This window comes from Rhamphochromis sp. 'chilingali', assembly GCF_963969265.1.
Source record: "Rhamphochromis sp. 'chilingali' genome assembly, chromosome: 2".
Lineage (NCBI taxonomy): Eukaryota > Metazoa > Chordata > Actinopteri > Cichliformes > Cichlidae > Rhamphochromis > Rhamphochromis sp. 'chilingali'.
This window is the reverse complement of record NC_137930.1, coordinates 19,850,577-19,866,063: the sequence shown is the minus strand read 5'-3', so window position 1 is coordinate 19,866,063 and position 15,487 is coordinate 19,850,577. Positions and strand designations below refer to the sequence as shown.

Below are 15,487 nucleotides of genomic sequence, written 5' to 3'. Positions count from 1 at the left end.
TGCTCAATCAACCAACTGTCTGTGTTCACAGCCAAGGCTGTGTGCCTGTGATGACCAAATTAGGGATATCTACTCTCACTGACATCATACGGACCAAACATTTAAAAATTGAAAAATAAAGAGGTTCGGGCATGTTGAGCTCAATTGTTTGAAACTGTGGGCGGGTTTAATATGACCATCCGCTAGCGCACCAGTAAATGTGAGAGCAATCAGTAATTTTGTGTTTCTTTTGAGTTACTTGTGTTTTAGCTTGCAATAGAAATGACTGCAGGAAATAGCACACATTTTAGTATTCTAGCTCCCCCATTGGCATTTATTGTTTACTTCACATCATCTTTATCCCAGAGATTATTCTGTCCTAAGAAAAACTGGTTCATCACGCAGACACAGATGCACCATCCTCTATAGTGGCACTGTTTTTCTCACTATTTATTACAAATGGCCAGAGATCAGCGTGCTTACAGTTAGTATTGTGAGAATCTAGCTGAAAACACAGTTTAAGTCACTAACTTGTCTGGACTCTTGTCTTGTTGTAATGACCGAACCAGTTTGATGCCATTGATATTTGGGCCTTACACAGAAAAATTTTTTTCTGTGTGATAAACAGTTAAAGAAGATTTTTATAAAAATATTTTTAGGTGCATCATTTTCAGCAGAAACCCTCACTGGAACTACTTTTTGTTTCTTATTGTACTTTTTTAATGCCCCATAATTCTTCACAGGATTTGTTTGTTTTAGAGAAAGTTGACTGACTACACTTGAAACTGTGTTTTCAGCTAGATTCTGTTACAAATGTGTAGCTTTATTCAGAGCTTTGGAGTTCTTCTTGTAACGGGCGGTGGAAATTGTTTCTCAATTCTGTTTAAAAAATGAAGTTTGTTATCCTAATCTAATAATCTAATCTGATTAAACACATCGGTCTCAGTGCAGTTTAGCAGAGCTGTCAGTCAGTTACCTTGGAATAGGTTACATAACTCACAATCACAATCATGCATGTATGTATTTGTATCCATTTATTTATTTGTACTTGATTTATATTGCATTGGCATATGTAGATATTTACTGCTACCAAAGAGGTTTGGTTTTTGGTGGCATTCGCGTGCATGCGTAACACTCTGCCTGTAAACAGCTCCAAAGGTTTTGGATGAATTGTGATAAAACGTAAACCTGTAGGGATTTAAAGCTATTAAAATTCGACTTGCATCCACAAACGTTCAATGTCAGTTAAATTATTTATTGATTAAAAATTTACCCAAAAAAGCCTTATAACTTAAAGTTTGGTGGGTATTGTCAACATATAGAAAGTACTGTTTAAAGATTTAAAATATCATCTCACATTTGACCTCTGACCTTTTCTTCAACGTCAATAAATTGATCTGAAGCTCAAAGTGATAATATTCCCATATAGAGCTTTTTACAGGGAATATATGGGGATTCTAAATACCACTTTACTCTGGACCTCTGATTTTCTCTTAAAGATCAAACTTTCAGAAAATGTCTTTTTATCTTTAAAACTATTTTTAAAATTCTATCGCAAATGGTATATGTCAATTCTACACATCACATTATATTTTGCATCTACATTTAACATTTGTACTGATCTCCAAACTTTTTAAAGTGCATTTAAAGACAACAAAGATAAACAAACATAAGACACTAAACCAAACCAGTGGTAACCAGTGTAAACCAGTTTGTTTTCACTTAATTAATACATCATATGTGCATTTCAAAATCTGAATCTGTACATTTGATCTTTTGTTTTTTATTCCTACATTACTTCAACTTGAAAATGTTATTTAGACAACATATTCCTTATTTAAACACTCTTTATTTTACAGTTTTACTGATTACAGTATGTTTCAGAGGTCAATAAATTATTACACATTTTCAAACAACAGGCACCTTAACTCCTTAACTGTGGCTTATTCACGTAGATTTTTAAAAAAAATCTTACTGTTTTCCCTGTAGTAGTTTTGATTCAGAATAAGCACTGCAATAATTACAACATCTGTCACAGCTGGAAAAGAAACTCAAATCTACGCATATCTTTAAATTAACCAACATATAAACATCACAACCGTATAAGTCTGGTGAATAAAAATCTGTGTTCAGTGCATAATGTGCATGGCATCGGAGAAAAACATTCACCACCCCGTTGGAGTCTGGAGCTTTCTGCTTCAGTCCTCGGTGTCAGAGCTGTCTGCTGGGTCGGTGTTGTGAGTCAGCATGTAGTTGTCCATGTCAATGGAGGGGCAGTTGTGAAGGGAGTAACGCAGGCGCTCGGCGAGGATGGCCTGGCTCGTGTAAGGGGGCAGGCGAAGAAGGAAGAAACAGGTCTGAGCGGTTGGAAGTCCGTTGATGGGCTAAATATGAGCAGCAGAGAGAAAAAAAAAAGCAAACCTTAATAATCTTACTCTTGGTATTTGTTCATGTAACCAGCTTCGTCACCTGGTTGTGATCTCCTTACCCTGTCCACCTTGATGATCTGGAACTTCTGCGGGATATCAGTCAGGTTGGAGGGCAGCCTGGACCTGCCAGAGACGAAGCGTAGGAAAAGCACCCGCTCCTCATTCGTGAACTCCTCCAAGCTCTGCCAGAGCCAGCAAATGAGCTGGTGGCTCTCGGTGATATCGCGGTAACGCACCAGCTTCTTTAGCATCTCGACGGAGACTTCTGGCAGGCCGCAGACCAGCTGCTCGAGCTGCTGTGCCGTCAGCAGGGAGACAAGGGGCAACGGGATGATGGTAGACATGCCCTCTCTCACTGCTGCCACCTGGACATAACAGAACAAGCTCAGCTTTGATACTTCTGAGGGACGAGAACAACAAGAACAACAAACAGGGTGAGCAGCGAGCACTAATGGAAGCTGGCGGGCAGACCGGGGCACAAAAAATGAAGCAGAATTAAACTAAAATGAAACAAGCAAACACAAATAAACTGAACTGAAACAAAAATGTACTAAATAAATGAAATACAAAACTCTACTCAAAAGTTTTTGTAACATGAAACATTTACTCTTAACTATAGGCATAAAATAAGCGACCTGATCAGTATGATTGCAGGCTGCATGCTCAGATACATTTTTTTCATGTTAACACTTGACTACATTTTTGCCAGTCACAGCCAAATCATCCCACAACACTTCAAACCTGGGAATCCATCTCATGCAGTCTGTATTCCAGAGCTCTCTCCACATATTCAGTCCGGTTGCCAAAGGTCAGAGAGATGTTTTGACCTCCGGGAACTACAGGTACCAGCCTTCCATCTGCACTGTGGGCCATGAATGAATCCAGTGGGATCATCTTCAGAGGGAGATAACACAGAGGAATAATAATGGGAATAAGGTGAAGGGTTGAGAAATAAAGGACTTGGGAAAAAAACACAAAGCTCAGGAGGAAGGCGTAAAGGAAACATTAATATTAATTCATTCTGCAATAACCCAGTTCACACAATATCTTACCACATGGAAATTGTCCTCAGTGATTTCACTGTTTTCGAGGTGAAGGATGCCTTGGAGGTTGCGGTAGGTGAGCAGGTCCACCTCCTCCAAGTCAGCTCCCCCGAGTGGCATCGAGCAAAGCTGCTTCCACACCCAAGGAGCCAGATGAAGGTCCAGAGGTTTCTTAGTGCGCATGGCCACTGCCATCAAGATACCCAAGAAGCGAAACTGGACCATGTGATCATCCGAGTGCGCCGCTGGATTAAGCAGGAACCTGTGAAGATACTCAGTTAGTACAAGAGGCTGTGTGTTCTGTTACACTTCTAAAACACTCAGAAATGTTTTTATTTTTTTTATTTTAAATGTGCACCTGTCAGTGTTACTGCCCACATCTGCAAAGCTATTGGGAGTATGAATCAGAAGATCCACCACACCAGACTCCAGCTCCTGGTGTAAACACATTACCATTTATCAGTTAAAGTAAAGAACGTTCCAGCCTGCATTATTAGCAATCGCTGATGTTAATGTGCGGCTTTCATCCCCACCTGGCACATCTCGGTGATGGTATCATCAAACACTCCGCCAGCATCGTCAGCTCCCTCTCCTACCAGCTTGACCTTCCAGGCTCGTGACGGCAGCCGCAGCTCCAGAGGATTCAGGCTCACCACTTGTTTTGCGATCTGCACGAAGATGGGTTTGCTCGAACGCCCTCTGCAGAGGAGTAAGAGTGAGGGAATATGACGTTTTAATGGGCACACAGAACAAGTAACAGGTCAAAACAACAAAGGTGCCAAACAAAAGCCCTGAAATTCCATTATTAATCCTGGCCGGCCAATTGGAAACACAGCAAGCTGTTCTGGCCAAGTCCTGTTTTTCCACCAGCTGGCTCCTGAAGACATTCACATGCTGCCAACACGCTGAATGTCATGGTCATTCTTACCTTGTGGAAAGCCGTTTTACAGTGATCTGAGGCCCATATGTTTTGCCCTGGGTCATTGTTCTGCCAATCGAGCGCACAAGAGGCAGAGTGTTGACCTTGGGTGATAGAAGGCCTCTGAGCTCCCCTCGTATAATGGCTGTTGTTCCTGAATTATAGCGCGAAGTGGACACCTGCATATAAGGATGGAAGGGACAATAAAAAGGAACAGATGCACAATTATTGCCAGGAAGTATTTATTACTCTTTTAACACATTAAAAAAGAGCAAAAAAGGGGATTACAGGTACCGGATTTTTGGTGTCCAGGTTGAGCAGCCTCCAGGATTTGTACATGAGATCAGAAAAGTGGTAGAGTACCCTGAGGCGCATGCTGAGAACATCAGGGCTACAGTCTTTCAGAGTGGTGTACTGGGGAGGGACTGACTGTGGAAAGCCTAACTGGAAATTTCCAGAGCCACCTGGAGATAAAAGTAAAACATGCAGTACCAGGTGTGTTTCCATTCATCCATCATAGTGTGTGCAATGTAACGCCGTATGTGTCTGTACCTGAGTTCTTCATCGAGGTAGAGGGGGTGGTCCACGCCGAACTGTGGCAGCGGCCAGCAGAGATCTGCCTGATGTTTTTACCCTGGAGGGCTGCGACAAGCGTGGGCTCTTTCACTGAGTTGGTGTGCCCGAGGCCAAGCTGGAACACACGCATTAAAACACAACATGGCAAGATGTTAAAATCTGCAATGTAAGCACAGCCTGTCATTTTCAGAGCACGCCGATTACCTGTCCATTGCTGTTGCAGCCCCAGGCATAGACGTCTCCAGTGGAGGACATGGCGAGCACATGGTCAGAGCCCACAGCAATGTCTTCTATAAACAGTCCTTCCAGGGACGGCACCACCTGGGGGCAGGATTTGTTCTTTAGCATGGAGTCCGGCAGGCCAATCGCACGCTCTGAAAAAAGTAATGCAATTTTTTTTTGTAAGTTTTAGTTTCCTTGGTAGCAGGAAGTTTAAATTTTTTTTGATGTACGCTCAATCATTCAGGTAAGGAAGCATTTTCAGTCTCCCACTGAAAACATCCAGATGCACAGAATCAACTTTTGGGGATTTAGGGAAGCTTGCAAAGAATATTTCAACCAATAATGCAAACACTGTTGGGTTTACATAACATGTTTGAATTTGACAGTAAAATGTACCTTGACCAAATGTGTAGACATGTCCATCACAGGCCAAGGCCACAGAGAACTGAGTTCCACAACAGACCTTCTTAATTCTCTTATTGCAAAGTTGCTCAACTTTCTACAAACAGGAAAAAAAATAACACAAACATAAACTTTTTGTCCTTCCAGGATTCCTAAAAGTGAATCTTTGGTAGCGCTGACCTACCTGAGGGTAGTATTTTGCTGTGGAAGAACCAGTTCCCAATTTACCATGATCTCCATCTCCAAATGCCCACACAACCATGCCATCAAGAGACACCACCAAAGTGTGACTGAGACCACATGACACCTGAGAAACGTAACCAAAGTTTGATTTTTTTCAGTATAAAAATTGACATTTAAAGTCTTTTACATTCAAAGCCAATGCTGTCCATGATTTACCTGTCCAACATGATATCCCTCTAGTGCAGCCACCCTTTCAGGTAGCATTTTGTTAGATGTCGACCTTTGACCCAGACGGCCAGATTCACCACTACCGAAGGTGAACAACTTCCCATCTGCTGTAACCACAGCAGAATGCTTGAAGCCACAAGCGAGCTAACAAAGCAAAGCTGTGTTTAATTCATCTATGACAACAAATATTTGTGTTTAAATTCACTCAGTCAGTGAACTTTGAAAATATTCATTTTTTTAAAGCTACAAAGTAAGAAGCACTGCAATCAAACAGTGGCTGCATTTAATAAAATACAATAAACTCATGATTAGCTTTATTGAAAAAAACATTAAAATATCACATGACAAGTTTGGTGCAAAGACTTCCTCGATACCTGAACGACCTCTTCTCCTTGCAACGCCTCTATCTGTTTGGGTCTCCTCTGTCTTTCACTGCTGCCATGACCCAGTTTTCCAAAATCTCCGTCTCCCCAGCTGAATACCTCCCCAGTCTCAGTCAGGGCCATCGAGTGTCCGTCTGACCCACAAGATGTCGCCAGCTGTGTCACCACGTACCCTGCCCACAGACAAGTGTAAATTAGACTGATACAAATTAGAGGAAATTAACAGTTAAGCCTAATTACAAGCGAATACATCCAACTGCAGTACTACAAGGAAACTAGTTTTCCTTCCAATCTCTTGAGGACAAAAAACCCCGAACAAAAAACCAAAACACTGAGAGATTCAAAAGCAGACCAGCGCCGACTGGTTCTTACCCCCTTTGGGAATACTTTACCTTGAAAAACAGAGATAATAGTTGGAACATAGAGATCATCAGAATTCCCTTGGCCCAGTCTGCCATATTGTCCTTCTCCTACAGCCAGTACAGTCCCATTGGACTGGAGCAGAAAGGTACAGTTCTGACCACACACAACCTGAAAGACAGTTGAATCGCCCAAAAAAGTGAAGTAGCATTATAAAAGAGCAGCAATCAGGAACAAAGACTGCACCCTGAGTGAAACAGTACCTGCTGTGTCTGTAACAGAGAGGGTGCCAGTGTAGGCATCATAAGATTGGTTCCCATTCCAGCCAGCTGCCCGAAACGTCCATTGCCCCACAGATACACCTCAGTCTTTCCCCCATGTTGCCAATCCTTAGAGACACAGGAGGGCACACAGCACTTTCAGTCAATCGAACAGCCTAATGTTTGTCTTTTTCGTTTCCTTCACACCTGAATTGTTTTTAAGAATGGCACAACTATTACCTCCGGTCTACTGGTGGCCCACGACATCAGCTGCTCATCCATCCTGAAACTCCACTTGCTATTGTCCTAAAGGACAAAGGAGAGCATAAAGTTGCAAGAAGTCAATACAAGAGAGACTATAATATAATAGAGACAAAGCAACAGCATCAAACAGAATGTCCCTGCTCACCAGTGCCTTGGCAATTTTATTGTCCTGCACATCCTGAAATGCTGAAACAATGAAGGCTTCAGGGAAGGCAGTGCCACTGGCTATAGCCTCAGCGCTGCGCACTGTGGTGGCGTAAGTGACTAGCCAGGTCCACTCTGGAGGGCAGGAGTGAGCATCGGGGTAAGTGTGGTGTGGCGGGTGTGGGTAACAGCACAGGTGTTTCTCCAAGTACAACCCAACTGTCAAGGAGGCCAGGCTCTGCAAGAAGGCACTGTGGACGAGCTGGTCGCCAGCTCCCACATGGGTCTGCAGAGAAGACATTCGAAGTCATGTCTCAGTTGCAGAACATGAAACAGCTCCAATATAGCTTCAACATGCAGTTTAAATAAATTACCCGCTCATAGTTGTACTGCTGCTGCAGCAGCAGGGGCAGCCTCTCCAGGAAGACAGCCAAACAAGGTGCCCGATTTAGACCCGAAACGTTTTGGCTTCTGAGGACCATACGACAGGAAGCTAGCACGTGATTTTGGTTGATCCAGTCAGGGGTGCAGCAGATCAACAAAACATCCTGGGAAATGACAGAACAGATATTTTTACCCAAGCAGTACTGAGGGAATTAAAATGATTATAGATGTTAACGTTATTATAAATATAGAAATAAATGAGATATACTAGCCACACATTAGGGCTTTGAGGGATTCATATTACCTTTGACCTTCCAAAACAGGCAGCAACCCCCATGTTTGGTATCCACGTAGTGCTGACAGCTGAACCCAAACCGGTAACAGTTTGTAGCACCGAACCATCCTGTAACAAGCAGAAAGAAACACATGGATTACAATTTTGCAGTGAATCACGGCAAGCAGTTCCTTCGTTACCACACAAAGCAGATGGACTTAATAATTAGGGATGTTGGCACTAATTTAAGGGGCAAACAGAAATAATCTTTTTTTCTGACCTGTAAGGACCAGATGTTGAGTAGACCCCCTATCCCGCCAGACACTAGAGCTAATCCACTGGAACAAAATGAAAGGGACTTCACAGCCATAATGTGGCCATGAAGTACAAATGCACACTTTGCACTATCCTGCTGTAAAGAGAAGAAGAAAGATGATTTCATAAGATAAAATTGGTTACACAAACAGGTGACTTTATGAAAGCAACGAAATAAAATTAACAGCACCAAAGAGCTTTAGCAGCAGATCCAAACTCACCTTGGTCTCAGTGTCTCTCTCCTGGCTGTTCAACATGCTGGGCAACGATACAACAGTGCCCCCCTGTGGTAGTGTCCAGACATACACAGAGCCATTCTGACAACCTCTGTCGAACCACACAGAAGGAAGACAGAAATCAATGATCAGCATGAAACCTACATGAATTATTTTTCTTCTTCTTCTCTAAAATGTTACAAAACTGTATTAAACATACGCGGCCAGCATTAGTCTGGGATCAGGTGCTCTTCCAGGGAGTGGACACCATTCGGCAATGTTAACAGTACTGGTGTGGAAGAGATTGTGGAGGGTCACCCAGGAGCTCCCAGAGCGTCCCAGTACCTTTACTACCTCTGACCTCCCCAAACAGAGCAGCAAGTGTCCTGTGGGGTCCCACTTTAAGGAGCACACGCTGTCCTATATCGTAAAGAGCAGGGCAGATGAGCAGTCAGTAAGCATCTCATGTTAGGAAAGTGAAATCATGTGGCACAGCAAAAGAGAAAAAACATGACAGATTATTTTATATTTTTTTAAAAGAGAACCCCCCCCCCCTAAAACTGCCACAATATCGAGACCAAATTTTCTGCAGTGCTCACTAATACATCGCAGTTAGAGTGAGTGTGGATGGCAAACCTGGAAGAGAGACAGCACTACAGGCTGCTCGTTCTCATAAGTTTCTGTTGTGGACAACAGGATCTTCCCACTGGGATAGCCCGCTGCAAACGCTTTGTCCTCACTGTGCCAGGCTACACACTGGGGAGCTAGAAGACATATGAGGTTATTGCACGTCTCTGCATGATGAGAGTTTACTAAGAATATTTGATAGATATCACTCTTAAGTCTGTAAGTCTTCATAATTTATATTTGTGAATTTAGAGCAAGCAGGCAGTTAGCATAGCATTAAAGCAGGAACAGTTTAGCTGTGTCTCAGATTCAACACCTGTTAATATATTGATTCAATTTTGGTCACCAGCTTTGTTTTTAAGCAGCAACAGTTGCATGTAAGACTCTCCTTACCCTCATTCCTGTGGCAGGCAGTGAGTTCAGTGCTCCTCACAAGCAGGTCTGTTTCCTGCATTGTGACCTGCAGCCAGCACAGTGAGCCATCCAGCCGTCCCACCAACAGGCTCTCAGCGGGTCTATTCTTACAGGCTGCAGACTGGTCAAGCACCCACAAACTGAAGGCCTGAGCCCAGCAAAGAGCAGTGATCCGAGAACCCTGGTTCTCCACGTGACAGAGCGATCCTAAAAAGCAGCAGAAACACAGTCACATGGGCTAAAGTCTGTGTTTTTGTTTGACAGGTCACAGAATAATGTACCTTGATATTGTCAGTCGTGTCATATTCATCTGCAGAAAGTGAGAATTTTCTCTACATTTTCTCTATTAATTTAATTCTTAATTTTTTTATTTTTTATTATTATGATATAGTTATTTTATCCTTTTAATTTTAATATAAAATGCAGAGTACTGAAAGAAAGAGTTCTTCATTAATCTGACATTATTACAGAACATAAATATAAATTTTACGTTTTTATTATTAGCTGCAAGTAACTGTAAAATCTGAAAAACAAAAGACTTGTAGGAACTACCTCTAATGTTCATGATGTTGATGTGTTTGTTCTCGGGGGCAGCCAAAAAGTTCCCCCCTGTACTCCAGTACACAGGAGACATGAGATGACATCTGCCAGCCCTCTCACTGCTTGATCGGTCTGTCTTACTGCAAGTATCAACGGGAAAAAGGACACGTTACAGCAACACCAGTCCATTCAGTATAATTAAAACTTTATGAGCAAGTATATTAGACTTTGAAATGTAAATTAAGGCTTTGTTAGATTTGGTAGTTAAAATGAGAAATCTGTGTATAAAATGCAAAACTACAAAAAAGTATAACCTGGTAATACAGGAGAAGGTGGTCTGTAGCTCCACGGTGTTGTGGCTAATGCTCCATAGCTGTACCACTTTGTCCTGAGAACATGTAGCCAACAAACTCTGCTCACTGCTCCAGGAACAGCTGGCCACCTAAACAGAAGAGAAACAGTGTAAATGTACGTTTAATTTACATCCACTCATCCATCTATCTTCTTAACTGCTTATCTAATTCAGGGCCACAAGAGGATCGACTCTATCCCTGCTATCACAGGGCGAGAGGCAGGTTCATCACAGGGTTAACACACAGAGACAGAATTACTAATCAACCACTGAGCATGTCTTTGATGTGGGTACCTGGAAGTGAACCCACACAGGCAGAGGGAGAACATGCAAACTCATTTTACTATATACTTCACATTTACCTGGGAAATGCAAGATCCCAAGCAGTGTAAGGTATTATAAAGTCATAGTTACAGCTGTGAGTGTAATCATTTATATTCTAAGTGGTGGTTTTGTTTTTTTTAGCAACAGGCCTATGGTAATAGAGAAGATTAAAACTCAATCTTTCCAGCAAAACAAACCACAAAACACATCTTACACAACACACAAAAAACAACAACAACAAAAAAAGGATGCACATATGACTCACCTTGTTATAATGTCCTTCCAGTCTCTTAAGGGGGCATTTCCGCAGGTCACCAGCCAAGTCGCTGTATGTTTGAGGTCGATGAGAACTGTCCCTTCCTGTGGCAGCCAAAGCCTGCACCAGCTGTTGTGCTGCCCACTGGCGGTGTTTACTGGTTAGCCGAGCAGAGAGGACACATGCTGCCAATGCATTTGCCAGCTCCAGAGGGCCAACTTTGGCACTGAGGTGTGGCAAAGAGGAGGGAGTCAAAGAGGAAGAGCCCCCCTGGTTTCCTGCATCTGAGCCAGAGGAGAGCTATTTTAGTAACAGTGCATTAAATCATTACACGCAGTGCATCCAGTACAACAAACAGGCTCTCTCTCACCATTAGTCTCGTGTTCAGCTTTGTCTGGGGTGTAACAGTGATGGCTCTTTTCAGTGAGCAGGGACACCAGACTTTGTGTGACCAGGAACGTTGGCGGCGTCTGGTCATGATAGTCCCTCTGCTGCTGGGCTCCCGGGTTTGCAGCTGTTAAGCTGGCATTCAGGCATGCTCTTTGCTGTGGGTCACTGATGGCTCCAATATTAACCCCTGTAGCTGCTGCCATCAGGTCCTAACAGAAATAACGTTAAACATACGTTCACGTTTTTAGAATTACTTGAAGTTCAGGCAAACCATATTAATAAACAAATATTGTTTTGATGTTTGTGTTCAGTCAAACAAGAGTAAAGTGTTGTAGTTATGAAATAAAAAAATAGGATTAAGTTTATTAGCATTTCTATTTGTTTTCCGTTTTTTGGTGACTCATGCAAAATACTGGGACACTAATTTTTTACTTTTCTGGTATAACTTGAGTTATCTTTATCTATAGACAACACTCAGCTAGATCATCAATAAAGATTTAAAGAGGACATCCTTTACTGGATGTCCATGGAGGCTATAATTACTTAAACCTTCTACACACCAAAATTGCACATAAGACTCAACTGAACCTGATTTTAAACAAGATCACATGACTTTATCAAGCTTTTAGAACTCAGAAACCTGAATTATCTATAATCAGCAGACTGACAGGAGAAAACTAACCTGAGTGCATATCTCCACCAGCTCTCTGTAAGCAGTAGGACTGTGGGACACCACGCTGCCAATGGCTGAGGTAAGAAAAGTGAGGCAGGTGGAGTTGCTGCCATCTGTCGCCAGCCCTCTCATACTGGACCGACCGTCCACCCAGGTGTGAGCCCTGCCACCTGCCGCTAAAGTCATCAAACGCACCAGAATACGGATGTCTGCCAGACCCAAGGACTCAAGTCCATTAGACTGGCTACTCACTGATGCACTGAAGATGACAATAGGAAAGGACTCTTGAAACTACTCAGCAAAAGAATAAATTTTAAAAAAGAATACAGAAAATGTTGTTGATTTTATAATCATACTAACCTTGAGGCAGTCTGGGACAGCGCTCTCATCACGATGCTGTAAGCAAGCAGAATCTGGGCTGTGGATGTGACTCTCCTTAATGCTTTCAGTCTATCATGAGAGTCCCTCAGTGATACTGCCTGCTGTCCGAGGCTCAAAGAGGTCTTCTGCTCGACAAGGGCATTCCCTATTGGGAAGAAATACGTAAAAACATTTTAATTAAAAGGAAAAACATGATTTTGAATGGAACGGTAAAACCTAAGAACACTTATGTAGTGTGGGTGTGCAAGATATTCACAATCCTAGATCCAAACAGACAGCTGGAAGTACTGTTTGTGTTTCAGATGTCGCGCTATGATAAGTGAGCGATGAATCACCACCCAGCAGTGAATAAAACTAGGTTTTGATCCTGGGGTCTTGCTGCCAACATGCACAGAAGGAATGTGGGCGTGTGTTACAAGTCGAAAAACTTAGCAAACCATTCACCAAAATATAAAAAACAGTGGACAGTAAGCTTCTGAGTCTTTATGGCTTGATTCTTTGTGAATGCCTGGCAGTTTATGTACAAGTCTGCAGACACATTTTTGTTTTTTATCATTTTGTTTTTCAGTTCTGTACCTGTTAAAAGACATCATTTTATGCATCAAGGTTCTGTAATTCTGTTTTAACTTAAAAAACTACAGCACTTGGTTCTTTGTATAACAAAACAAAATGAAATAATACCTTTGGGAACAGGTGCTCTTGAAGGACAAGCTGAACTGTAAACTAGCGCTCCAAGTGGATCTGGCTCTGTAAAGGCAATGGGGTCTGGTACCAACTTCTTCTCAGTCAAACCGAGTGGTCTGAGCAGGAGCCCAAAATCTTCCAGTCCTGTCAGTTTCTCTGTGTCATACTCATCTTGGTGGCTCATCTCCCAGTCATCTACACAAGCAGAAGGACCATTCATATTGTATATTCATTATAAAGTCAAAGATAATTGTTCTGTTGTACCTCACGCTAGATAAAAAATACCTTCCATACCATCAGATGTGCTGTCCATCTGGCCAATTAAATCTGATGTCAGGCCTTTAACCCTAAAGCAAAAAGTAGGACACAACAATGATGAAAAGTGAGAAAAAGAGTAAATCCAAAATACATGTGGAGCATGTTCCATGAGTCTACCATTTCCCATCTGTACATTATCTCCTGTACCTTTCATATTTGGAGTTTGGATTGCTTGGATTTGCAGCCAGGTACTTTTCCCTGCAGGTGCTGCAGAGGAGGTAGAAGGGGAAGTTGGAGCCACATTCCCCTTTGAACCAAACATCCACGTAGGCCCCAGTGCTGTCATAGCCCTTACGTGCAGCACTCTGCCCACAGCCTGGGTGTCGTCGCTTTATGTGATTGTTAAACTGCAAGGTGAGGGTGTTGCACAGCTCACATTTAACCATCTGACTGTGTTCTTCTCCAGCCTAAAAGGGGCATAGTAAAATGCATGTAAGGACAGTAAGAGAAGAGCCTAAAAAGTTATGCATGTGGACTTGGACTGTCAAAAAGCATTAAAGTCAAATCTTTGTTTAACTGGACTAACTGCATATCAGTTCAGTCACTTATATTTATTAAAGTCTTTAAAGAGACTGAGATAGATTAAAATGATATTTTTTCATGCACATTAAGTGCTTATGTGTCACCTCCACTATCTGCAGTGTGTCTCTCTCCAAGCTGAAGAATGAAGGGGTGAGGAGGTCCTCGTAACTTTCTTCATGGTATGGATCATCCATGTAGCCAAGCTCTGACTCTTCCTCAGCAGAGTAAGGGTGAAACTCTACCTGCTCCGGCCAATCACTGACAGCTGTGTGCTGTTGATACAACTGGGGGAGGGGGCTGGGTGATGGCAAGTCTGAAAATAAAAAGTTTTGTTAGAATTGAAAATACAATATATTAAAAGGAACTGTTGTCCGCAGCTGATCTTTGAACATAGTTTAAATGTTTTGCATTTCATTTTGATTTTCCTCTGTGTCTGACCTGCCCTTCGGAACGAGGTCCTCTGAGTGGGGCCTGAGCGTTGCCGCCGGGCCGGAGGAGGTCTGTTCCTAGTGAGGTGGACATCCAAGAAGTTCTCCCTTTCAATCCAGTCGAGCCCGGGCAACAGGCTGTAAATGAAATAACTGAGGCTGTCAGTGTACTCATTAAATGTACTGAATGTACTGAGTGTATGTTCATTGGATCCCTCACCTTTCAGTGGTGTGACTGGTGGGGCGCTCGGGGCACTGAACTGTCTCTGGCCCATCTGGGGACGGAGTCTCAGGAGCCCCCTCTGGTCTTGGTGACTCAGCTACTTGCTGCTCCTCAGTCAGAGGGTGCTCTAGCATCCAGCTGGCCAACACCTCAATGGTTTGTGAGTCCAAGTCACCTGCTACATCTGGGGGAACCACAGGGAAGTTGAACTGTCAGTTCAAAAGGAAAAGATGCATCGCAGAGTGCTGCATTGCTAATTCATGTCAGATATCACCATGCGACCACTACTGTTTATAGTCTGAGATCACCAGGCACATCTGACACACGCAAGTGTGACAAGAGAGTGAAATCTGTGATATAAAGGGTGAAGGTCTAAAATTTAGATGAAAAAAAAGGTGGTGCCAAAAATGTGACAATATTCGTATACTTTAAGTTGCTTACATGCTCATAATGTATGTGTACCATATGAGAACAAAATATTGTGAATTGGTCCATTTTTATGAAAGCAAATCTTCTGTGAAGATGAGATTTTTATGAAATACTGCAAATTAAAGAAAGTGAACTGTGCAAAAACTTTTCCACAAGTGGTGAAGAGAATCTTAAACCGATCAGTAAATTGTAATGCTAAGGTGGGGAGCCACTGAGGTGTGGATTTTTCACAAAAACCCAGTTGAAAAACTGGAAAGTCTCAGTTGATGTCCACCAATGAACAGCAACACGAAAATCCCAAAACTAGAAAACTGAACTTCTTATCAAAGAAAAAAGAATTTTCTCA

General features: G+C 42.5%; 1 protein-coding gene across 5 annotated transcripts in view; it reads right to left on the bottom strand.

Annotated features, from left to right (window-relative positions):
- Nucleotides 1–1,007: 1,007 nt before the first annotated feature.
- Nucleotides 1,008–15,487, bottom strand: part of LOC308412931 (putative E3 ubiquitin-protein ligase HERC1) — a 43,728-nt gene continuing 29,248 nt past the window's right edge. For 3 of the 5 annotated variants that reach the window (XM_080907636.1, XM_080907639.1, XM_080907637.1), the window contains exons 44-80: nt 14,710–14,896; nt 14,500–14,627; nt 14,166–14,374; nt 13,687–13,946; nt 13,516–13,568; nt 13,219–13,416; nt 12,517–12,682; nt 12,166–12,415; nt 11,464–11,692; nt 11,103–11,377; nt 10,476–10,603; nt 10,174–10,301; nt 9,601–9,828; nt 9,217–9,344; nt 8,801–9,000; nt 8,587–8,692; nt 8,331–8,462; nt 8,081–8,179; nt 7,767–7,940; nt 7,394–7,678; nt 7,225–7,290; nt 6,988–7,113; nt 6,757–6,895; nt 6,356–6,537; nt 5,970–6,125; nt 5,755–5,877; nt 5,565–5,667; nt 5,151–5,320; nt 4,923–5,061; nt 4,665–4,834; nt 4,380–4,549; nt 3,985–4,150; nt 3,810–3,886; nt 3,461–3,713; nt 3,150–3,302; nt 2,468–2,773; nt 1,008–2,363 (exon numbers count right to left, since the gene is read on the bottom strand). In XM_080907636.1, the coding sequence (XP_080763762.1) occupies nt 2,178–2,363; nt 2,468–2,773; nt 3,150–3,302; nt 3,461–3,713; nt 3,810–3,886; nt 3,985–4,150; nt 4,380–4,549; nt 4,665–4,834; nt 4,923–5,061; nt 5,151–5,320; nt 5,565–5,667; nt 5,755–5,877; nt 5,970–6,125; nt 6,356–6,537; nt 6,757–6,895; nt 6,988–7,113; nt 7,225–7,290; nt 7,394–7,678; nt 7,767–7,940; nt 8,081–8,179; nt 8,331–8,462; nt 8,587–8,692; nt 8,801–9,000; nt 9,217–9,344; nt 9,601–9,828; nt 10,174–10,301; nt 10,476–10,603; nt 11,103–11,377; nt 11,464–11,692; nt 12,166–12,415; nt 12,517–12,682; nt 13,219–13,416; nt 13,516–13,568; nt 13,687–13,946; nt 14,166–14,374; nt 14,500–14,627; nt 14,710–14,896 (6,248 nt within the window). In that variant the 3' untranslated portion in view covers nt 1,008–2,177. The remainder of the gene's footprint in view (nt 2,364–2,467; nt 2,774–3,149; nt 3,303–3,460; nt 3,714–3,809; nt 3,887–3,984; nt 4,151–4,379; nt 4,550–4,664; nt 4,835–4,922; nt 5,062–5,150; nt 5,321–5,564; nt 5,668–5,754; nt 5,878–5,969; nt 6,126–6,355; nt 6,538–6,756; nt 6,896–6,987; nt 7,114–7,224; nt 7,291–7,393; nt 7,679–7,766; nt 7,941–8,080; nt 8,180–8,330; nt 8,463–8,586; nt 8,693–8,800; nt 9,001–9,216; nt 9,345–9,600; nt 9,829–10,173; nt 10,302–10,475; nt 10,604–11,102; nt 11,378–11,463; nt 11,693–12,165; nt 12,416–12,516; nt 12,683–13,218; nt 13,417–13,515; nt 13,569–13,686; nt 13,947–14,165; nt 14,375–14,499; nt 14,628–14,709; nt 14,897–15,487) is intronic. The other 2 variants (XM_080907638.1, XM_080907640.1) reach the window with 1 other exon arrangement.